Source organism: Neolamprologus brichardi, chromosome 6 (assembly GCF_056152115.1).
Source record: "Neolamprologus brichardi isolate AB-2024 chromosome 6, ASM5615211v1, whole genome shotgun sequence".
Classification (NCBI taxonomy): Eukaryota; Metazoa; Chordata; class Actinopteri; order Cichliformes; family Cichlidae; genus Neolamprologus; species Neolamprologus brichardi.
The window spans coordinates 27,199,516-27,224,725 of record NC_142109.1 but is presented as its reverse complement, the minus strand read 5'-3'; the positions used below and the strand labels follow the sequence as shown (position 1 = coordinate 27,224,725).

The 25,210-nt window shown below is 39.5% G+C and overlaps 1 protein-coding gene across 1 annotated transcript; it reads right to left on the bottom strand.

Annotated features, from left to right (window-relative positions):
- Positions 1–8,964: 8,964 nt before the first annotated feature.
- On the bottom strand, positions 8,965–23,338 carry qtgal (queuosine-tRNA galactosyltransferase). The gene is made up of 12 exons (XM_006790751.3): positions 22,927–23,338; positions 21,778–21,894; positions 21,584–21,683; positions 20,353–20,417; positions 19,490–19,555; positions 18,553–18,648; positions 15,160–15,255; positions 13,322–13,446; positions 10,990–11,125; positions 10,798–10,866; positions 10,622–10,696; positions 8,965–9,145 (listed from the first exon to the last, which is right to left on the bottom strand). The coding sequence occupies exons 1-12, from the start codon at positions 23,146–23,148 to the stop codon at positions 9,065–9,067; spliced, it is 1,248 nt and encodes a 415-aa protein (XP_006790814.2). The 5' UTR covers positions 23,149–23,338; the 3' UTR covers positions 8,965–9,064.
- Positions 23,339–25,210: the final 1,872 nt, after the last annotated feature.

Here is a 25,210-nt window from a genome sequence, read left to right as displayed (position 1 = left end):
GCGAGCACCGCTTCACGGCAGCGGGGGCGCGTGCCAGCAGCTGACTCCGCTTGAGTGACACGCGAGCGCTGACTCCAAACCACTCCCACAGATACACCGGAAAGATATGTGTATGAGACAGAGCTCCAAGCTGAACACCGAACGTACTGGCCGGCTATGCACAGATAAAACTGAACCCCCTAACTGGGAATAAACGCTCGTGTTAGTTTGTATGACACGGAAGAACTGATAGATAAAATACAGCAGACACTGACAGTGGAGCAGCAGAATTAAAAGTTGAATATGAGGCACATTAAACCTGTGTTTGCATGTGTTTTCATATATATGCAAACACAAGTTTAATGTGTAATTTCTAGCACGGTAAGCACCTTTGCGCTTCCTTGAAGTCCAACAGGTCCCTTATTCTTCTTCAAACTGCTTATGTGAGTGGTTATGTGCATGCCGGCTTTATAAACACATGGATCATATTATCAGCGTGAAAATTAGATCAGCATGCAGGTCTGGAGTAGCAGCCTGATTTTTGCAGCTCCCTCAAACGTCCCCATTAAAACATGTGAAATAGTCAATGCTTTGCCTTTTAGCGGTTTTCCTCTATTGTTATGTTTTAGGACGTTTAACCCGATTCAAGGACGTACGTGAGTGACTTTATTCTTTGTAACCCTTTTTGCAGCAGCTGCGGCTAATGTCCCTGCGCCGCTGCTATTACAGTCCTGCTGCTTGGTTTCCTCAGTCTAAATACAAACCTGTAGAAAAAAATGACGCGAAAAAAAAAAACAGTCACATACGCGCTCTAAGCGTCTGTTTGTCTCTTTGGTGTTTTTCCCGTGAGAAAACAGTCAGAAGGCAAGCATGTTACTGACTCGTCACATTCCCCCGGACAGCCAGAGCAATCTGACGCATTTCGAGAAATGCTGTAACAAACTCCTCTACCCCCGCCCCCCCCCCCCCCCCCCCTTCCTCCCTCACATACACATTCCATAATGCCTCCCTGTGAAACTGATAAATAAAAATGCCTCTTTCCTTGGATTTCTGACATTAAATTAAATAAAAAAATACAGTAAAGAATACCCCTCCCCCTTTGTAATATGAATATTTTGGAATACAAGGCTGTGAAAAAAAATATTATTTGGACAATTCTAAACCACAAATTTATAATAAGCTTATATATACAAGAGGTTCATATCATTTCCATGCACCACTGTCTAGATGCAGTGTTTACTGTTATTTCTATGTTGGGATTCCCAGGGTAATGTTGGGATCTTTAATGATTAAGGTAACCGTGGTAATGTATTTGCGGATTTATATATGTATGATGTTTGCTTATAAGCCTTTACAAATATTTCTCTCACATATTATGTTTGCACTCGTATTTGAATTGATTTGTGAACAACTGTGTGAATAAATGCTCTCAGAAAGGGCTTATACAAAGTATTACAATATAATTATCGTTGTTAATGAATCAGTAAACAGTGTTGGGGAGTAACGGAATACATGTACCGCCGTTACGTATTTAAAATACAAAATATGAGTAACTGTATTCCGTTACAGTTACCGTTTAAAAAGGTGGTATTTAGAATACAGTTACTTTGTTGAAATAAATGGATTACACGGCGGTACTTCCCTGTTTCATATTGTGGTGGGTCAGGCCTGTTTGGGTTTTGTTTGACAGCTACGTTCTGTTGTTCCAGGCGGCAGCGTTACGGTTGCCATGGTTACAGGGTGACGTTCTCTCTCTGCGTGTTTCCTGGGTGAGAGAGGCCTTTTTTGTTGTTGTTGTGCTAAGCTAATAGGCAGAATGCTACCGATATAGCTCTAAAGAATGTAGCATCATGGGCAGTGTAGTCCGTGCTGCAGGGAGAATGGACTGCCATACACGTTATGTGTATGGCATAACGAGCGAGGGAGGGAGAAAAGGAAAAGTACGAGCTGTCATCGAGCAAAAACGGGAGTTGGAAGCATGTAAATATAATAATAACCACTGCAGCCAAGAAGAGTGCCTGACGAGCCCAGTTGTAAGTAAGCTATTAAGACTCGACTGTACACCGTGTTCGTGTTTTCCTCCAAAAACAACAAGTTCCGTCGGAGCAGCCTTTCAACGCCTCTCTCTGTCTCTCGCTAGCAACGTTGACCCAGACAACAAAGTAAAGCTAGTTTTCGGCTACGAGCCTGACACTAACCGCCGTATTAGCCAGAGGTCCCTTTACTACGGTTCGGAGCCGCGGACCTTCAGTAACAGTAATAAATCACAGCAATAGTACATTCATGTAGTTGTAAACAGCATGATAATATATTAAGTAATCCAAAGTATTCAGAATACGTTACTCTCATTGAGTAACGTAACGGAATACGTTACAGAATACATTTTGGGGCATGTATTCTGTAATGGAATACATTTTAAAAGTAACCTTCCCAACACTGTCAGTAAACAAGTGCTTATCCTTAAAATGCATCTCTCCTTAGGTTTGAAATAGGGGTAGACACTGCCTACACAGGGACTCTCGAGTTTAATCCTGTCACCACCACAGAGGACTCTCTCTGATGTGCTGTTTGACCTCAGATGCTCCTGCACCATGTGAAGTATTTACAGAGCAGCAGAACCTCTGACCTTCTCCCCTGCAGTCACCTGGCTCTTCTCAAGCAGACTGACAGGAGGAACGCCACGTCTGTCTACACTTTTCTTCCTCACTGAGCCAAACACACAATTGCTCTATCTCCCATTACAACCTTCGTGGCCTTTACTTCCTTTCTCTCAGTCTTTTTTGGTTTGTTTTTGTTATTAAGAAATCCTAATTTACGTACGAGCTAGCTGAGCGTGGCAGCTTGACAGTAGCTGTTGAATAAAAGGAAGGAACACTGAGCCCACGCCAATGAAACACCACTTCATGCTTCCCTACAAAGGAAGACAGTGAGACAGTGAAAGTGAGGAATATGTTTTTTGGGCTGAGCATCTACTTCGCTGTAGACTGTAATGATTTGTTTTTTTATACTGTTTATATGTTGAGCAGAATTGTCATCACTACAACCGATCAAAAATAAAATAAACACAATTTCTACAAACACAATTTTCTTCTTTCTAGAGTCATTCAATGCAGTGTAAATGTTTAAATATCAGCCAGTCACCTGAGGTACTCTGACATTTTTTAAATGTTTCATAATTGTCTTAGTTTACACCTATCACCTGGTGCCCGATCTTCTTAATTTTGCAGTGTCTTAATGGCAGTAACTACTGTGGATGTATACACAGAAATGCATAGTCTTGCACAAGATTATCCATTTCTGGAGAGTCATGTCCAAGACTGCATGACTATAGATTTCATATCCCAAAGACATAATAGAGGAAATCAGTATTTGACATTTTGTGGCCTGATTTCTTTCACTGCTAATGATGCTGAGAGCTTAATGGTACATGTCAGAGTAAAAATTAAATTTCAGCTGTTAGCTTTAAGGACTTGTAAATGTCTAGCAATTTTCTGGCCTTGGTGATCATTTGACCATACATTTGTTAAGGGGTTTACTCTGTACACTTGAAACATTTCCTATACCTCACATCAGTGGCCAAATTAGAATAAACAGTTAACCTAACATGTCTTTTAACTCTGGTAGAAAGCTGGGGTACCTGATGTAACCCCACACACCTACAGCAAGAACATGCAAACCTCATAAGGAAGGGCTTCTGTGTGGGCAATCAGACCAGCCCAACCAGCTTTGTAGTTACTATTTCAAAGTAGGAATGTACATGCAAATAGATATTTTTTCTTCCACTTCACAGTAGTTCTGTTTTGCTGGTGGTTGTAGCTCAGGAGTTACAGCAAGTTTTTTAGTGATCAGATGGATGGTGGTTTTATCTGTGACTGCTCCAGTCTGCATGCCAAACTATCCGTGGGCAAGATACTGAACCCCACGCTGCTCTCCGAAGTCTTCATTCGAGTTAGAGAGAATTTAGACATAGAAAAAAAGGTGCATTGGTGAATGAAGCATGTTGTATAAAGTGCTGTGGGTGCTCAAGAATCGTAGAAAAGGACCTATTTGGTGATAAAATTAACAAAGGTATCAGTTTTTGTTATTTTAGGCCTATAATTGCCACAAAACATGACATTGTAATAATGAAAATGAAGAGCTAAAGTATTTATAGTTAAACAAGCTGCTTTGCCTTCATCATAAGGTTCAAAGACCTTTTGTGGCTCCGTAGACATTCAATCAAAAATCGAACTGCCCAGTTAGTTGCTTTTAATTTGATTATACGCTGCTATTGCATAACACTTCCAATGGTAAAACAGATGGTAATTATTGCAAATAGTCAGTGTGCTTTCTCTTTATAGTGCAGCATTTTACACAGCATGCATGTGCATCTCCTTTTCAGACACAAAAACCTCTTCTGGAGGGAGATGTCGAAACAAAGGAATGCTGTATCATTCCAGGTGAATGAAAAAGCCCTCAGTCTCTGACCCGTGATCCCCCCTTCATTCAAACACTCCACTCTCTTATCTCTTTTTCTTATCAGCTGCACTGCCAGAGCTCATGCAGCTGTGTAAGAATGCGTGTGTATATTTCTTCTACACACGCGTAGATTTATTTGACCAGTGAGGGCAAGCAGGGTCATTCGGTCCACTTGTGTGTGTGCATTATGAGGTCTGATGTCTGCAGAGCACCAGAGTGTATACACTGAGTAAAGCTCTGTTTACTCTCTTTCATAGATCCTCCATTAGAGCTCACTCTGATCATCCACCAAGTGCTTCATCATGAGGGCAGACTGGCTAAAACGTGCGTTATTTAGACAGGATGCGGTCTTACTTAAACAGCTTGTTCTCAAATATTTTGTGTTCATTCATCCAAAGAATATTACAGTTTTATGACTGCACATACTTTGAATGACGGGTTGCATTCGGAAGCAGATAAATGTTACATTTTGAATATGCCCCACCTTAAACAAAACGGCAAATCATTTATGTAAAAAATCCCAAATCACATGCAAAGTCTCTCTCTGGAAAAGCCTTGTTGATTAAAGGGAAAATTCATCTCCAAATCTTTGTTGTTTTTGTTTTGGGTTTTTTTTTACATTACTTTGATGTGAGTCACTCTGTTTTGGAGAAATCAGCTACAGACGCATTAACTGCTCTCTTGAATATAAAAGAACTAAATGGCACTTTTTTATGGAGATCAAAACTGTAAAAACTATACCAGCTGTGTTTATCGATCTGCAGAACAAAGCAAACATCCACCTGTTACAAAAAGTAGGCGACAGCTCAGCAGGACATAAGCATTAATGGTGTCCCACACTCAGCTGAGATGTAATATCAGCTAGCTGGACTCTCCTTTTTCGGTGGACATGGACAGTAGAAAGAAAATAATTCCTACAAAAAATCTTTCTATGTTACGGGATTTTTTAAATCACCTAGGTCATTGATGTGGACACAACAATCTGCCCAGCACACTAAAATGTGCCATTTAGCTCCATTAATTTAGCTCTATTATATCAAAGACAGACATTTCTACAACCTGCTTTTTCAAAACGGGGCAACTCACATCAAAACAACAATCTGGATGGATAAAACGCACTCCAGGGTGGATGTGGAAAATGGGTAAATCTGATTTTGGTTGTACTGTTCCTTTAAGTTTTTGAGTTTAAAGGAGAGAGGGAAGAGGGGGTGTAGATAGAAGCTAGTGGCTAAGTGGATGTGATTCTTTTTTTCTCTGCCCAAACAAAGCACTGTGCGGTGTGGGTGGCAGAGGCAAGGGGCTTTCACCTCAAACCTGACTCATTCCTGCTATTTATCCAACACTAAATCCAATCCTACCTACTAATGTGGTGCAGTGATTGTGTGTCACTTTGTGCCTATGATAACAAAGGTAGCGAAAATAAAACGTTGGTAGGGATGACGACCGTTTTTTTAACCATCGCTGCCCTTTAAACTGTTGTGGCCAAACTTACAGTAATGCAAACCACGACGCCAAACCAGCAAACACTGGGGGATATTTTGTGTGGATAGGTCTGTTTACCTTTGGGCAGAAAAACTCCTCACTCTGTGAGGTAACATAAATGTTTTTTTTTATGTGTTTACGTATCAAAATTGTGCCCTCTTAAAGAGGTTATTGTTCTTTAGATTTCATAAGAGACCCAGGGAAAGAGAAACAAATGTGAGTTGAATCTGTGTTTGCACATTCTTTGCAGATGTGTGCGTGCATCTGATTTTACACAGTTGCATCAGGGAACAATTGTTAAGAAACGTGGTCATAAAACATCCCACCCTTTATAAATTGTACTTTCTGTCATGACTGCACTTCCCTTTAACTTCAGTTACAAGTTCAAGTATACAGGTTGGCAATTATCGAAATGGCTTCACACAGACTTAGAAAACATAGTGACATTTTATTCCTTCAGTAACGAACATTGGCAATGTCCTCTTGCATGATATACAACAGTCATCTGTAAAATACAAGGGTTTCAGATCTTCACATTTGTTTCTATCATTTCATATCTTCCCTTGTGCTGCCTCTTTCAGCTGTGGTTCAGTTCATCGTTACTTTTTGCTTTTAAAAGTGTCAGTTTAACATTTTGGGAAATACACACGCTTTTTAATTTTAAAAAAATAATAAACGTGTCAGCAGTCGGTCAGCTTAGCTTAGTGTATTATCACAGCTAAACCTGTTGCATACGTATTTCAGGGAGTTCCTTTCTCAAGGCGCAAAATATAGGGAGGAGAATATTTCAATCAAGCATCCAAACTATTTTAGTAATGTTTACGACATGTCAGTAGCTGCTAATTGCGCAGCTATTTAATTCTGAAAAAAATCTTAGTCTTATTTTTTGCACTTGATATTGAAATGAACTTAGTGCTCCAGTGTTTAGAAAACAGCGTCTTTTTTGTAAATCAATAAAATAACCACACCTTGGCCTGTTTAGTAAATCTGTCCCCAAAAACCACAAACATTATAATCGTTGCTATCGTGGTGTCCCCTGTCAGTTTCTGAAGTTCTGTTTTAAGGCCTCACATTTCTGTCATTGTTGGAAATGGTTTAAAAAGACAAGGATGTACAGTGAGAGGCGGGTCTTACTGTGAAATCATAAGCTCATTGGCTAATGACTTATGACTGACAACTTGTTAATCAATGAGCATAGAATGGGATTCATACAACAGATAACCCTGAAAAACACTATTACCAAGATATTACAAAACACATAAAATTTTATTTCAATATGATCGAAAACAAGTGGCTGAGCCAATAAAGTCAGCAGGAAAGTGTTAACCCTAACGGTCAAGCCTTTTTCTCCAACTGTTTTTGCAACCACAATCACCATCCTGTGGTCTTAGAGAGAAAGCATCTTTTTTTTAAACTCTGCAATATAACAGAACTCATTTTTTTCAAGCAGAGTTGTCACACTTTGCTGACTATTAGAAAAAATGCAGGTTAAAGGAACTTAAGCTCTGACTTCACTTCCATGTTTTATAAACAGTCTTTGAGGAAGAGCTGGTCTGACTCTGTCATGGGTTAGGGCAGGGGTCGGCAACCTGCGGCTCCAGAGCCGCATGCGGCTCTTTAGTCCTTATACTGCGGCTCCGCGTGGTTTGGGAAAATAAATTAGTATTTAGCTGAAGTGTATTTTATTTATGTTAGTTCTTTTTAACTTGTAGTTCTAAATTGGAAGATTATTGTGATATTGAAATATAAAAATAAAATTATATTCTATTATTTTTTCATCGCTCAAAATAATAGTCACAGTCGCGGAAGCCGGTATACCCGCCGAAACGCCTGCATTTATCGAGACTTTCAACCCCAGGTAGGCCAATTGTGGATCCGAAGATCCACATTATGTCAGCAGCTATTCTCCACCGTGAACTATGTTAAAGACAAACACCGCTCACGCCTGACAGACGACAGCTTACAGTCCTGCGTAAACTGACTTCGTACAGCCCCGATTAGCAGACGCTGTGCACAGAGGTTCAAGAGCAGAAGTCTTATTGTAAACATATCACGGCAGACCGACGATGTTTGCATGAACATGCTTTTCAGCATCTCTTTATTGACCACTTTTCACACACGGTTGCTGTACGCATACAGCCGGCTGTAGCTTTTCAGCTCACAGCCCGACACATACCACCAACAACACAACAGCAGAGATAGCGCAGACGTAAAGGCAGCGAGGCATGATTGCGGGTGTGGCTCAGGTGCGTCCGCCTCCCATGCAGCGGCGCTGCAGACCACGCCCCGCCGCACGCATTAACCTGGTAAAATACATATTTAGGCAGAATTTTAATATCTATTTTTAATTTTTCATCAGCATTGTGCTTTTTTACCAATTATTTTTTAAAAGTCAGGTCAAGGCTCCAACAGCCCAAAGGCAATATAAGGGTGGTGGCTGACAACAGTTTTTGTTTGCTACATGGATCATTTTAGTTCAGCTGGGTGTCTTTGCTTTTGTTATATTTCTTTAAGAGTTCAAAATGTGTTAATTACATAAATAAAATGTAATTTTCTCTGTAGCACTTCATGGATTTCATAAGCAACACACCTTAGTTGTTCACACAAAGCATAAAGGTAAAAAACAATATATACAGTGTTATCTTCATTTTAGATGTCAAAAAGTATTTGCGGCTCCCAGTGTTTTCTTTTGCGTGGAAACCGAGTCCAAATGGCTCTTTGGGTGTAAAATGTTGCAGACCCCTGGGTTAGGGGTTAATTTAATCTGTACAAAAAGTGAGACCTTTGTAAGACACTAAATTGTTTTGTTTCCATTTGACCTGTTATGTACATTTTTGTATGTATTAAAGATGAGGAGACTCAAAGGTGTTAGGCTGTAATTGTTGTTAAATTAAGCTATGTTAAATTTCACTTTGTTTTATATTTTCTTTTATGTAATATACGAGTCTGGTATCAACCTTTACTCATCACTCAGCAAGAAATGTGGAATTACAAATCTTTGTGCTATGCTTAAGGAGAGGGTCAGAAAAAGTCAGAGCTGGGATATCCTGTTGTGACTTTATTAGCCGATATATCAAAGTGAAACTACATTCCACTGCCTGTTAACCTGCAAGCCTCCTCCAGTCTTCCCCATCTCCCTGAACAGTCAGTTGAAGTGGTAATAATCTATTCCTTCCTTCAGCTGCAAAGAATTTAGATTTTCCTCCAGGTTGCCTCCAGTCATGTCCTACGAATGAAAAGATGCCACGAGAGAAAGAACATTAACAGAAAACATCATGGCAGGCCACAGTTTCTACAACCTAACGGATGTAACAAACAACATCATTTTCTTTCAAGGCTGAAATCAGCCATCAGGGTTTGTGGACTTCAGAATTCTTTTAACTTGGTATTTCTTACTTAAAGCAGCAACAAGCAAGAAGGAAAAGAAAATAAATAGTGAGAAAACAACCTTTTCCTGCAGCTTTGTCTTTAAACTGGGGGGGGGGGGGGGGGGGGGGGGGGCTGTTACCTTTGATTGCATGTGAAAGTAAGGTTAACAGACTAACTATGCAAGAAAAGAATGACATGCTCGATGTGCATTTTGAAGCTGATACAGTAGAAATGTTTCTGAAATGCTGATGTTTGCACATTTATTGCACTTATCAGACCATCTTTGACACTCTGGTCTTGATAGATTTGCCCCCTTTTTTTTTCTTTTGTTTTCCAGTGCAGGCAGCTGTTGCTAATGTTGGAATATCAAATTTTCCTGCAGGATTTTCTGCCACTCAATCAGGCATTCCTTTATATGAAGGAATGCCTGATTTGAACAACAGTTTTTTGGAACATCCCGCCTCTTGTGAATACCAAACTCTCCTATCAAGGGCCAAATTTGCAAAATCCTGAACAGATCCAAGAGGAGTAGCAGAAGTCTTGTTTTTGAGGCTACTTGAATTACAAAATGCTAAAAGGTCCTTATGGAATTTGACCAATGATAGAAAAACATGATAGACTCCCTCGGCTTTAAGCGAAAAGAAATACAACAATAAATGTTTGACTAAACTAAAGGAATTTAGGTTGAACCAGAGTCTTTGAGAAAAGTTGAAATCAATATATTTGCTGATAATAAATATTTGACACCTGGGTGTAAACCCAGTGTGATTGAGTCCAGGTGTTTGTTTGTGTGGATGTCATAGAGAACAAGAGAGAGCATGATTGGGTCCTGGTCTCCATCTCCTCCGACTCTGATTACTTCTCCCAATTCCCATAATTGAGCAATTAGTAGACCCCTGAGGTGGGGTGGGGGTCACCATAGATTTGAATCTGAATTTGGCTGTGTGATAAATAGATATTGCGTGATTTAACTGCTACAATGGATGTGTATGTCATTACATACTGAAAACCAATGAATAAAAAAACTGCCATTGTTCTAGGTAAAGCCTATGTGTACTGCCACGATCTGGAGCATAAAATGCAAACCATGATATGTGTTATATGCAAACACAATAGTGGCAAAAACATGTAATGTTTGTACAAGCATCGTGTGATCAAAGATCAGGCTGCTGTCTCTACCCATTTCCTGACAGCCTCTCCTGTGTTTGTGTGTGTTATGTCGTGCAGTGGGCACACGCCCTTCATCATTATGTTGTTAACATAGATTACAGACCTGAGGAACAGATGGTCAGAAACAGCAAACATACAACACACAAACATGCTTTTTGCTCACCAGTTTGACACATATGATGAAAGGAGCGGAGGCGTTTTTGTAATGCAGAACTTGAATCTTTGGCTTAGGCCTTTCCTAGAAAGATACGGGAACACGAGAGAGGTTTATAAAACAAAATAAATCACTGGAATAAAGCCATCTTGGAGACCTGTTTAATGTAACAAATATGATCTCACCTCGGACTCCTCGTATGTATAGAAGCCTTTCTGGATCTTGTTCTCATCCACATCACAGAAAGCCTTGACCTAAAATAACAGAATGACACTAATTTCAAACACGCATTTCACAACTTTTTTCATTATCTGTATCTACGGAGACACAGAAAGCAGGTTGATTTGGCTGGTTATTTCCATCTGAAGGCAACATACTTTCTTCTGATTGGCTGGGCTAAGCGATCGGTACAGCTTTCGGCCTTGTTTACCAGCGTTCCATATGGTGAAGCTCTCCCACTGGCTGAGAACTCTCTCCTGCAGGAAGTCTACTCGCAGCTTCCAAATAGTCTCTCTGTGAACAGAGTGGCCAGAGAAGTCTAAATTAATCAGACGGTCACTGGTACAACTCCGAGATTCTTTTTATTTAGTGTGGGGAAAGAAGCAGTTGAATCTAAGCAGCAGGTTGAACACTTTCAAGGAAGCTGAAGGTCTTGGGAGAAGCTCCCCTCTGAACCCATTTAACAGTTGCTGGGGTTTTTTTGTTTGTTTTTTAGAGATTTCTCTCTGGAAGTCCCACTCTGACCACTTGTACTTGCGATTTCACACTGGGGCTCAAAGAGCACCTACTGAGTCAAAATGAGCATACCTTCACGTTATGAGTCACTACTAGTGACATGAGCTGGCTCTTAGGCTATGAGCTAAGGACCAAACAACAGCTTTCAGTAAAAGACTCTACGAGTATGTTTGTTGTGTATTTGACTTTCCTAGATTCAATTAATCTCCCACAAAAAAAACCAAAGACTTCTACTGTAACTCCTTAAAGTGGCTGAGGAAGAATATTTACCATTGGTGAACTGTAACATGTGCTGTAGTCAAAATACATCAAAACCACTTTTTTCCCTCTTCTCTTATCACCTACCCTTCTCGCCAGATCTGAATCCCTTCATCCACTTCCTCAAAAATTAGATTTAAGTTGAGCAGTTGTCATTTACACTGACTGCAAAAGCTCTGGGATTAGAGGAGGAGCAAGTGTAAGGGTACAAAACAGAGCTTCCAATGACCGATCGAAAAAAAGCAGCTGATGAAATGTTGGTCAGTTTGTTTACAACCGGTCTGATTGAGACAGCCTAACTTAGTTGTGCTCTATTGTAAATTATCAGTGAATACAAATGAAAGCTAAAACTACAAATTTAAACCATCCTTTCGGTGTCATACCTCTACAAAGCGGCAAGTACTACAATTATTAAGTTGTGATCTGTTGCTTTAAGTAGATGGAAAATTTTATGTATGTAAATTAGTTGGACTTCCTGTAACCTCTGCACAACTGTGTACAGGGTTCTCTCTCTCACACACACACACACCCTCAAGATTAAATCTGTCTATGTTTACAAGCTTAACCGCCTTCTACTCACATTTTAAAACAAAGGCACTAATAATGAGAAATCAAGCAAACATTCTCAGAAAGTGCTTCACTCTCATCTCTTGATGTGAACTTCTTACTTTTTTAAGCACTGGGCCTCATATGGCAAGCAAACCCGATTCCACCATCATCGTGGAGCTCGGGTGGTCTCCAGATTCCTTGGTTATTATGCCTTCTCTATACAGGCTTTGATTCTAAGGCAGGGCAGCAATATGGTAGAGATTAACTACACACAAACCTTTTCATCTCATTTACAAACACTGCATTTCTGTGTAAGTAAGCCTCTCAACTCAGTTACTGTTTGGCAGTATCTTTTAAAGGACTTCACACCTCACATTTAGCACATCTACAATTACATGCATGAGCAAGATCGACGTAAATAGACAAAAATAAGATAATGGTTTCATTTCACTAAAGAGAGGAAGTAAGTAGGCAGTACATGGGAAGGGGTTATAAGAAGTAGGGGAGAGTGGAAGGCAGTCTAGCTTGAAATAGATCTCCAAAAATAGATGATAGATGAAGACAGAGGAGGATGATTGGTGAAGGAGTGCGTCAACACGGGCAGATATACGAGCACTGGTTAGACGCAAGGGAGAAAGGAAGGAAAGAGGGAAGGAAGGTGGGATAACAGGAAAGAAGGGATGAAAGGTTAGGCAGTGTGAGTGGAGAGAAGGCAGGAAAGACCTTTTTCTTTGGTGTGTTTTAGATTTAGAGACAGACCCACACACCTGCAGAGACTGCATGCTGATGCACAGGCAACAGCAGGAATGCACACGTGCTCACACACACGCGTGCACGCGCACACACACAACGCTACGCAATATGTCAAACATTTCTTTTCACAACACGATCCGATTCCCTCCCAGCACCACTGGACAGATACTGAGCATTCCACAGAGAGAAGAAAACGCATAGAAATTCCTGATTCATACGCTGGGAAAGTGACTGAAATTCCACAAACTCAAGCTTACTAAAACATGTGTCTGTGTATGTGTGTGAGTATATCTGTGTGTGAGCTCTGAGAAAATCTGGGATGCCAGTGGGCAGCTGTGAGTAGGTGGAGGATCAACACCATGTCCAAGTATGTGTGTGTGAATGCAGCTGAAGAGGAATGATGGTTGGACTGACTCAGTTACGGAGTGAGTGGCTGCTTTCTCATGATAACGATATATCAGCAGGCACTGGTCAACCTGGAACAGACCCCCACCATGACGAAGACTCTGGTAAAAAAAGAGAAGATCCTCTGGGACTCCCTGGAGACAGAGAAGAAGAATTACGGTATGATATGACATATGCCCAAACACAGAGAGCTGCAGCTAGGCCTTACCTCCACTAATCCGAGTCACTGAACTGAACCTCTTGAATATTTGGTGCTTTTTAAACTGAATTGTCTGACAAATAAGATGACTTGGTATGCGGCTAAATAAAGACCATCTATGTCTGTGCATCCCAACCATACAGCGTATGGATTCAGTTTGCTAGTCCACGTTGGAAGTGCTAGCTGATAACTTGCCACACTATCTTCTAGTCTAAATCTTGTAAATTCTGATTCCAAAAATCCAATATAGCAACATTTAAATGCTAACATTAAGGGTTCTTTTCTTCTTTTAACAACAGTCCACAAATAAGGAGTAGACCAGCTGCTGGATGTTTGGGAGATTAACGTGTTGCACTCTTATCTGATATAAGACTCCAGCTGGTTAACAGTCCTGGGTGTTGTCTGTCCTGTTTGTAGTTTCGTGATTTTTAGCAACACTTACTTTTCAAGCCTTTCGTAAACCCTGTCCTAACCTTTTGTGTTGTTGTGCTCACTTTTTCATGGAACAGTAAAATGACATGATATATTTTCAGTGTTCTATAATGAATAAAATATGGATTTATGGGATTTGCAAATCATTCCCATCTGTTTTTATTAGCATTTTCCACAGCGTCCCAGCTTTCTTGGATTTGGGCTTATATATCAGATATCAAATGTATTTTTAGTGAGAACATTTAACAATTATTTTTTTAGCAGTGTGCTAGATGTGAGAAAGGAAAATGTCAGGCAAGGTTTCAGTTGGATTTTCACAGAATTTCCTAGTTTTCATGTGTGAAAACAGCTGATATGAGTAGGGGTGAGAAGTCGAATGCTTTAAAGGATGTTCTTATCAGTTGCTCGAACAGTGTCTGAAAATTCCTCCGTTTCCACACCTTTCCATCTGGGTAATTCTTTCTGACATTCACAACCAATTCATACATTCAAGAAGTGACTGGTCAGGTGTATAGAGGTGACGATCACTATTATTTCTATATACATATATATACATTTGGTGAGTCGACAAGAGCAACAAAGTGGGTTTGTGAACACTTCAGGCTACGTCCACACGTACCCGGGTATTTTTGAAAACGCAGATTTTTCTATGCGTTTGCACCTTTTGCCCACACGTAAACGGCGTTTTTGGTCACTGAAAACGGAGGTTTTTAAAAACTCCGGTCAGGGTGGATATTTTTGAAAACTCCGTTTTTGCATTTACGTGTGGACGAGAAAAACGGAGAAAACGCAGCGTCAAAGGTGTGCGCCTTTTTTGACGTCACACTGTGCGCCACATTATTGTTTCGGTGAAATGAATTTCTACAATACTATTACTGTTAATTGTACTCTCTGCAGTGTTTAAATGCTTACATATACACACACAGTTACTGTCCCTCCACACATACGACTCGGTTCTGCTTCTATGCCCCATCTTTGTTTACTTTTTCCCACCGAGGCTTCTAGACTTCTGATTGGCCAACATTTCTGCACGGTTAGGAATATATCACCACCTGTTACTTTGGCATGTTCCTAGCAGCGTTTTCCTTTATTTCTGCCTTTACGTGTGGACGGGATTATTTTTTAAAACGAAAACGGAAAATCTCCATTTTCAAAAATACCCGTGTACGTGTGGACGTAGCCTCAGAGAGTCAGTTTGAGGAATAGGAATGCTTACCTTGCCTCCCTCATCAAACGGCCCAACTTTCTGATACCATTCCCGTGAGCAGAACCATGTTGGCATGACAACACTGGGCCCATGGGAGGTGTACACCTGAAACCGACAAACTGTTAGAATTTCATAAATTTTCAGTTTGTGGCAGATCTGTAGGAGTATATTCTGGTCAATAACCTAATAAAGAGATAATATACAGTGTCATATTAGCTACACACTATCCAACTTAAATTAATTGTTTGTGTTGCTGTGCTTTGAGATTCATTTGAAAAAGGTTTCATGCACATTTTTATTCAAGAATTAATGTATCTAATGCATCTGTTTTTACACGTTTTTACCTTTAGCTCACAGGGTGCCAGGAGGAGCACAGGCAACGTCAACACATTTAAAAAAAAGCTTTTTCTTGTGCCACTTTCAGTAAATAAAGGTTATTAATTACCATGTTTTTATTTTGTTATACTATTTCTGTTATTTCACATTGTGCGAACTTTACTGGATGGATTTTGAAGCTACTGGCTCTGAAAAATTTCGCAATAGTATTTAAGCAACAAGCTGCACTCAGGAGAAGTTTAGTTCTATTCCTGAAAACAAAATGGGTTAGAGTGCAGCCACATGTGCTTTCTTAAAGCAGTGTGTGTGCTTCCTGAAGTGTGCAGGGGAAGGATACACATTTCCATCCTCTCGCATATGATTCTTTGACTAATGAGTTTGTTTTGGCTTCTCCTCGTTTCTCTGACCGCAAAACTCTTTCAATACATCAGGATCGGATTATGTCCACTATATTTCTTTCTCTTTTTACAGATGCAGGCCCCCAACTCATTTGTTACACCAGCACCCAGCCCCCTCTCAGTTCCCCACCCCTGCTTGTTCCTCATCTCTGTGTGTATTTTGTAACAGTAATATTTTTGCATATTGAATCTAAAGGTCATTTCAGGTGGTCCTACTTCCCTCTCCCACTACAACACACTGTGTGCATATGCATTTGTATTTGTGTGATTGTTCATGGTTGAAGTGGAAATACTACTGCGTAACAGAAATGCATCACAGATGAAAATAATTGTGCAAAACATCTGGATTCAGGCAGTTGAACAGCTGGACAGAATCTAGAGCGTATGAGTGTGTGTGCATGTGTGTGTGTGTCCGCCTACGTGCATCTCTTTGCCTTTCTGTAGTAATATTGCAACATTTTGCAGATGTAAGCTGTGGCCAAAAGCATGAATAAGAGACCAAGTTCTGGGAAAGACTGAGAGCATTAGGGTGAACGTGAATAATCAGAGGGGTAGAGAACATTTTAGACAACCATATCTAATGCCCTACAGATGAATGTTAGAGTAAAAGAAGCAGTGCTCAATGTCAATTTTAAAGTTTAACTCGATTAAATCCAGTTTCTTTGTCAAGAAAGTAAAAGCAAAGGCAGATAGAGTCAAGAAAGAGAAGGGGAAGGAAAAGGAAAAGGAGCGGCTTTTAAGCCTGCAGAATCAATGTATGATCTCATTCTCATGCTCCATGAAACTTAATATCATATAAATATCCTGGAATGTCTGCTAAGGAGTTATGCAGACCTTGTGTGTGTGTGTGTGTGTGTGTGTGTGTGTGTGTGTGTTAGGGAGAGTGAGCCAGTCCAGGTTGTCTTGTATCCTTAGTGACAGCGTGTTTTGTTAAGTCAGAAACAGCAGACTTCCATCTTTTCAAAAACAGACATATTTCCAGGGGTTTTACTTTTATATCACTGTTTTTTTCATTACTTCGTGAATAATGTAACTTTTTAAAAACACACTGGGTAAATATTTTCACGTGATCACATTGTCAAAGAAATTCTAAAAAAATGTTCCAATACTTATAGTGTGAATAAGTATTGGAATTTGCCTATTTAGAGCGCTTGTATGGCAAACACAAGTGGACACAACTCTCAAATCTTGCCCACTATATTTGATTATGAGTACAAGCATAAAGTCATAAATTACAGCAAAAACGTGGCCAAGCTGGTCAAGTGACCAAATGCTTTCATGGCTTTGAGTGATTAGCAAGGTTCATGATTAGTTCATAGTTCCTCCTGCCAGGACCAACAGCTTGTGCATCTGTTATGCATCTGTCAGGGTGTATTCACTGGTTACCTTATGGCTTCCCATCTATGACAGAAATCATAATTTCATTAAAGTGTTCACTTAGGTCAAGAATGTTTAACACTATTACCTTTTATGTCTTTATGGAGCCCTTTACCAATAAATTTGGAACTTATATGTTACAGTTCATCATAGGACAATTAGAAAAAGACTGAAGAAACATGGCTTATATCCCTCTAAAAAGAGCACGGTAGAAGAGTCCACAATACTAATAGAATAATGGAGATTTTGTCCATAATGTACAGTGTCAGATTTGATGAAAACCTAATATAGTATATCTGCACAAACATCTCATACCTACTGACATGCTGGTGGAGGGATGATGACCTGGGCTTGTTTTGCAACCACAGTGCGCGGGCACCTTGAGTAGACCATAAAGTCTTTGTATACCAAAGTATTCTAGAGCTGAATGTAAGACTATCCATCCAACAGCTAAAGCTTGGCCCAAACTGGGTCACGCAACAGGACAATGATCCCAAACACAGCAGCCAAGAAGAAGCAACGTGCTGCAATGGCGCAGTCAAAGTCCCAACCTCAGCTTGATTGAAATGCTGTGGCAAGACCTCAAGAGAGCCGTGCATAAGCAAATGCCCACAAACCTCAATGAACTGAAGCAACGCTGTAATGGCAAGTGGACCAAAACTCCTCCACAATGATGTGAGAAAACGATGAAGTCATACAGAAACCAATTTCTTCAAGATATTGCTTAAAAAGGTGGCTCTACAAGCTACTGAATTACAGGGTTTATATATATAAAGAGTCCTTTGGCATGACTGCAGATGCCGTCAATGTATGAAATATAACAAGGAGCATAGAAACAGTTTGAAGCTTGTAGGTTTATTGAGTAGTGAGCTACCTGTTTTCTTAGTTTTTCTTATTTTTTTAAAATGATGTACTCAATTTTTCAGACAGCTTTACAGTATAATAAAACTAAAGTGCTTGTGTATGATGATTTGGATGATTTAGTAGCTGCACAAGGCTTTCTACACAAAGCTCAAAACCAGCTTCCATTACAGGCTGCCCTCAGCAGACAGCTGGCACTGGGGTCTGTTTCCTCTGCTGGGATTGTGATAGACAGAGAGGTCAGGAGTGATGCAGCATCCTCTCTCCACTACACAAACACATTTCCGTGGAAACTGCGTACAGCAGGTATGTATCCTGTTTCAAACTGACCTAGTAGCTGCCTGTCACGTGACCTCACGCATTCACATATGCATGCGAAAACACATTAGTCGGCAATCAAAACATGCTCTGCTAAGCTGCATTCATTTACCTGTGTGATGAGCTGGTCCTGACTGAGTGTGTTGATCCAGCGAGTGTAACGCTTTGTAGATCCTTCTGGTACCCGCTGGACTCTGCAGCCAATCAGCTATCATGGAAACACACATACACAACTTTGTGAGTAAAATAAAAATTTTCACTCCAAAAACCACCCAAAACATTTTCAGTCATTTTAGACAAAATTCTGTATCAGAGAGCTTCTGTGTTTGTTTGTTTTTTGTAAATCGAGCTGCACAAACTTCCAACGATTTGAGTAATTATCCTTCAGACTGAAGGCTGAGTTTCAAATATTAACTTGATTTTGAAGTTTAATAGAATTGTTTAACATATTTTTTTTATTTCAGATAATAAAAAAACTAAGATATTATTGGCAGAATAACTAATAATTCATCTAAAAGTTCTAATACATTTCACCCAAATAATGCAAACTACTGCTTCATATCGTGTTCCTGTGAGACATATTCAAGCAAAAAAAGGAAAGAAAGAATTACATCAGAATCAGAGGAGGTCTTACATAAAGAGAGAGGTTATAGAAAACTGAAAAACAAAATACGGGTCCCATTTTTTCACCTACAACTATAAAAAAATTACAGTTGGAACAGAACCAGGCAAGCTGTTTATGGAGGACAGCAAGCCTGCTGTCTCTATGCTGTCGCCCTTATTTTCCACACACACATGACCTATAACCCCTGACCTGCCAGGTCAAAGAAAGCATCAACACCGGATACTCACTCTGCTCTACATGCCAACTGTACAGCAGCACGCACACGCATGCACGTGCTCACTCTCACAAACAATATCTTTTTTGTTGTTGTTGTTTTCATTTTAACACTGATAGTCAAAGGGAAAGGTAGAGAGGAGGAGGAAGAGAAGTGAGAAGAAAAGACAGGGAAGGAAGTGATTAAGCAAACGCTTAAGAGAGAACTTACAGAGTTTTTGTGCAAGACGGACGCGTCATACTGCAGACGAATTCTTTGGGGCAACATAATGTCATCCTAAAGTTAAGGAAATAATTATTTTAAATGTCTATGCCAATAACATGTGACAACAAATGCACAATACACACAATTCTTTTTCATTTGCACTTAATGAACTATATTAGAGCTTGGTCAAAATGGTTTAGGTTGGATTTTCTATTGTTAGTTTTGACAATTTTAGCATTTTAACATAAAAAACAATTTTTTAATAATCTTGGAGGGGACTGTCTAACTGCAGTGATAGATAGAAAATAGGCAAAAAACTTGATGTGCACAGAGAATAAGAGTTTGTCTTCATAGCGTGGTTGAGATAAAGGCTGTATTTAAAGTTTAAGAGGGTAAAATATATCAGTATATCAGCATTACCAGAAAAAGAGTCACAAGAATAAACAGAACTAGTTGACTGCTTTCAGATAAACCAATCTTATAGGCACTCGGTGTTTTCTGTGAAAAGTTAGCAGAAAACAGCCAAGTTGATAGGATGCAACTCCGAAAGATAAGAGCAAATATAGCCAGAGGCGATCAGAGGTTGGAAGATTGTCAGATGTTTGTAGCTTTCATTTTTGGCTGTGTCAGATGAGTGTTTCAGATAAGCAGCTACAAAGCACTGTGTCAAAAACAGAGCTATTCTAATCCAACTTTAACTTCTCTTTCATGTTTGGAGCTCATTTAGCCCATCAGTCAGTAACTTGACTGCTGAGATCTGTGTTTGCATGTATTTTCTGCATAACTCAACATCCCGATATGATTTCATTATTTTGGACACACTATTGTATGTGTTATGAAAGATATGAAGCACACTTGGTCACACCCACCGCATCCTGAAAGCACAAGTATTGCCCACGACTCTGACATATGGCCTTATTCTTTGCATATCCCACTGAAAGACAAAAGAACATTTCATGCTTATTTGTTCTTACGGTTTTAAATATGTCTTTGTGAGACAGTTAAATGTGTGCTCGGATTCTTAATGAACCGTCAAACCAGACAACATGAAAAAGCGCTGCCGGTGTGTAAGCGCTTAAGTAAAGGCTCATTTATTACATTTCTGCTAGCTTGAGGGCTAGCAGAAATGTTCAAATGTACTGCAAATTGTAGCGCATTGAAATGTGTTGCACAACGTTACAATGCACATTCTGCAAATAAGTAAGAGACATGAACTTAACACATCCATCTGAAATCAGTATAAATTGCTGCAGAGTACCAGTTCCTGTTTCAGTCACGGAAAAAAAAGTCTCTTAAAGGTTGCACTGTATTTCTGCACTTCTCCTTAATTAAGCATTCACAAGAGTAAGTCCAACACTGGAAGATTTTAAGGACCAGATCTTAAACGGCCCCTGATAAGCTGTTGCACCAATGGAAACTGACAGTGGGCTGTATACAGACCTCGCTACTAACTGTGTAACACTTCTGACAGTCACCAAACAAAGTAAAAGTACTTCAAAGCCTGTTGGACACAATTTCAATGAAACATTTTGTTCAACCCAGTAACCCTCATGAAATGCTGAATGTGCAGATTCAGTGCAGCTGATCCCACTACTGATCAGCTGGGCCCAGAGTATAAAGACTGTTAGAAATGGCTCATTAACTGCCAGTAGGCCAATTTGGCAGCATTCAAGCTGCCTTCTTGTTAATGAGCTCAGTAGCTTTCACTGTTCTTTGGAGATTGTGCTTGGTTGAACTTTTGCCTTTGTTTTTGGTTGTTTCAGCATAAGGGCTGCTGCATGGCTGGTCTTTATGTCAACCATGTTCATATAAACTGATTTTACATGTAAATAAATCCCCATTCTTTCACATACTTTCCATTTCTCCCCAGAAACTTGTCAGTACTCACCTCAGACATAGTTTATTCTGGGGAATGTAACAATGGCTTTCATTTGATATCGTTAGCTGCCACAAATGGTGATAGGAACAACTGGGAAGATGTTACGGGAATTATGAGCATCCACTAGCATTAAGGCCTTCACGTTCAACTACAAAATAAAGGTCACATAATTTGATTGGGAGTGTGGACTGACTGCTGATCATATCCCAAAAGTTACTGACCTCCTTTAGGTTGTTCAGAGTTGTGACCAGAGATCACCACTGAGATGCCCTTTGCCTCTAGCCTCTCCCTCCAACCTTCCACCACTTTTTTCGAGTCATCCTAAAAGACACGCACATGCATAAGAGTTAAGTGATGTCTCAAACTATGAGACAATGTATTCTTTCACTTGTGTAAATATGCCTACAAAACCTACGGTGCTTGCGTCATCAAACACCGACAGCTCCATGGATCCAGTGAAATCTTGGACCAATATGGCCTGCAGACATTCATCCAGCCAGCATGATGCATTATACACTGGCATGACAATACTCTGAGCAAAGAAGACACAAATAGAAAGTTTACACTCAGTTCAACTGCTGCTTTGGCAACCACAAAAACAACAATCAAGCAGGATGGTATAAACTGGAAGTGCAGGAGGGAAGTGATCTTGAAAATGAGTAAAATTGCAACTGTAGCACTTCTTTAATCAAAAGGGCATGGAAATAACAAAAGTCAAACTCCTATATAGTAAGTAAGTTGAAATTGCCAGTGTCTATATGTACAACGTTTACAGTATATTAGGCACAACTTGGTTCAGACCAATCAAGCAGCTGTCTAATATTATACTGAACCTGTTACAGCTGCCAAAATAACTGACACAACTAAGGAATAGACTTGGGACATGTGGGGGTATTCAGTGGTACTTGGTGCTGATAATTTGGCAGTGGGTCCTGGATTTCTGGGGTGTGATCTCCATCAATCTGGCTTGTTTTACAGACTTCATGTCAATCCTTCATGGGGTAAGAAACTGGGCAAATAATTTAGGGACTTTTTCATTTTTAATGGAACAGTTTTGTTTTGCTTTTTCCATCTTGTCATTAGGTGTCCTGTGCTGAATTGGAGGCAGTTGGTGTTGGGGAGTGCTTGGTTTGCAACAACATTTGTGTGGGTGTCAAAGTGAGAGTCACATAAATACCAGCACTCAATGTTTCCGAGTGCATTACACATATGTGGTTATTTTATTCATCTGTCCATCCACTGTTTAAATACTGTGGCTGACTGGTGTAGCCCAACAGATGCCACTTTCATTATTAGGATCTGTAATGGTTTCCCTAAAATAACTATAGCGAATATTTACGTTTCAAGCCCTGTATCTCTAGAAGTCAAGCCTGTTACTCTATTAGTTTGCTCTTAACAAATTAAAACCGCAAGTAAATGCCACACCACCGAAATAGAGACGAGGATAAGCCTGTATGCTCAGTAAACAAACTATTTAGGGTGGTAATACTGGCCATATCACTTTTTATAACTTTTACTCTCCTTAATGTCAATATCGACATTAAATTGAGTCATCATCACCCACCACATCCACAGTGCTCTTCTCCACCTCCCGCTCTTTGCCTCCTGTCAGTGTTTCCGTGGTGCGTAGCCGCTTAGGCGGGTTCATGTCGACCTCTGACTCCCTGACCTGCTGCTCCGTGTCCTCGCTACTTCTCATGGGGTCAATATAAAAAGTAGCCAAGCGACCGCTAACTCGAGGGTATCGAATATAAGCTATAAGAAATGGTTGCAAATGTGTGTACATGTACAGAAAGGCAGGCAGACACGCGAAATCCACGTGGATTAAAGCAAAGCCATTTTAGGACACTTCTCAACATGAAGTGGACCCATTTCTACTACAAACATCACCTAAAAGGTCTCCTGTGAATTTTAACAGCGGACATCGTGACAATTTATCCTAAAGATGTAGCTCAAACCCACAGTGTTGCTAGCAGTTTAATAACTTCCGCAAATAATGACTCCCGGACGCTCATTGGCTCATGCAAAACACGGACAGACACCGGATTCGCTGCGATTCACTGTCAATCATCTGTAGCGGTGACGTAGACAAAGCGTATGTGCTGCTGTTTGTTTGAAGCATTGACTGTTTTCTACAGTCAATGGTTTGAAGATACCGCGTTTCTGAAAACATGGCACCGGTAACGTGTAGGATGAGGCTTAATTATTAAATAAACTGTCTAATTCAAGCTATTGGGATATTATTGGGATATATTTTGCTGTGCTTGTTATATATATATATATATATATATATATATATATATATATATATATATATATATATATAATTATAAATTATATATATATATAATGGACAATGGATAAATAAATAAGTGACTCGTACAATAAGTTTATTAATAGTTATTCTAGTTATCTATGGTTATTGTCTTATTTACTTATTTTAATTGATCGACCTATCTATCTACAGTGATGTGAAAAGTATTTGCCCATTTTCTTTTTGAATTTGAATATTAGTCAAAATAAATTTTAAAAAATTCAATTTTTAATTTAGTTCATCTATCTATCTATCTATCTATCTATCTATCTATCTATCTATCTATCTATCTATCTATCTATCTATCTATCTATCTATCTATCTATCTATCTATCTATCTATCTATCAGGACCCAATCCTTTAAATCGACTAATAATACATACATTATCAAGTAATTAAAATGACTTTAAATGTTTATAAAAACAAATTTCATCATCGTTTTAATACGTTCTTCCATAAGCACAACCGTGCCTCATGCTTGATTTGTTCTTGGCACAATAAAAGACTAAGTCATACATTGTGCTAATGTCACCGATGCGTTGTTTGTAGTATCTTAGTATCTTAAAATTTTATTTTCAAGTAAATGGAAAAAGATTTATCTCAAAACTCACTAAAGTAAACAGCTGGGTGTGTCGTTCTGGCTTCTTTGTGTTGTTTGGTCAGACTCAGCACTGATGACATACAACTGTGCAGCTCTTAGCTCTCATGTTGAATAGGGACCAGATCAGTGTGTTTTTCATGTTAATGTTGGCAGCCATAGCATGGGATGTTTGTCTTGGTGAGCAGACAGAAAAACAGGATGGGCCATTGTTTTATATCATAGTTTTTATTTTCAAAAGTAACAGAATTACAGGGATTGTCTGTGTGTGTAGGAATTAGTGATGCTGAAGTCATGATATCTAAACTCTGTTACACATTAGCTTTACTTCCACTGTATAGATTGCTAAACCCCCTTGTTATTCTCAAACTAATCCTCATTTGTTCTTTTTGTGCACTGATAAAACCATTCATGAGCAATAAAAAGAGAAAAGCCTAGAGGAACCAAGCTGCTTGTATATTATCCACTTTATGAAGACATAAACTGCCTTCCTCTTCTGGTTAATGTCCTGAGATAATTTTTAATGAAGTTCTGAATTTTATTGCACACACACGGTCCTCCTTAATCAGGGCATTGCATGGACAGGATGTCGTTTAAAAAACTGTTTTAAGTGAATACACACTGTGTTTATGTGCACGTGCTGAGACTAATTGTTCCCATGTTACCGTAACATCTCAGTCAGGCTTAGCTTAATCTATAACTCTGAATGATCCTTTAATTGGACAGCTGCCTTACTGCAGGCCAGGAACAACAGCTAGTGTCATCAGATGAGGTCCAAACCAGGAATTATTTTTTTTAATGTATGATAAGTGGAATTTAGATAACATTTAGACTCAATGCACAGATTCATTGGCCCACACCTGCGACAATGACCGTTTGCTCTTATGGATGTGTGCCTGTATGTGTAATCAGTCTCTTATTTCTCTCTGCAAATGG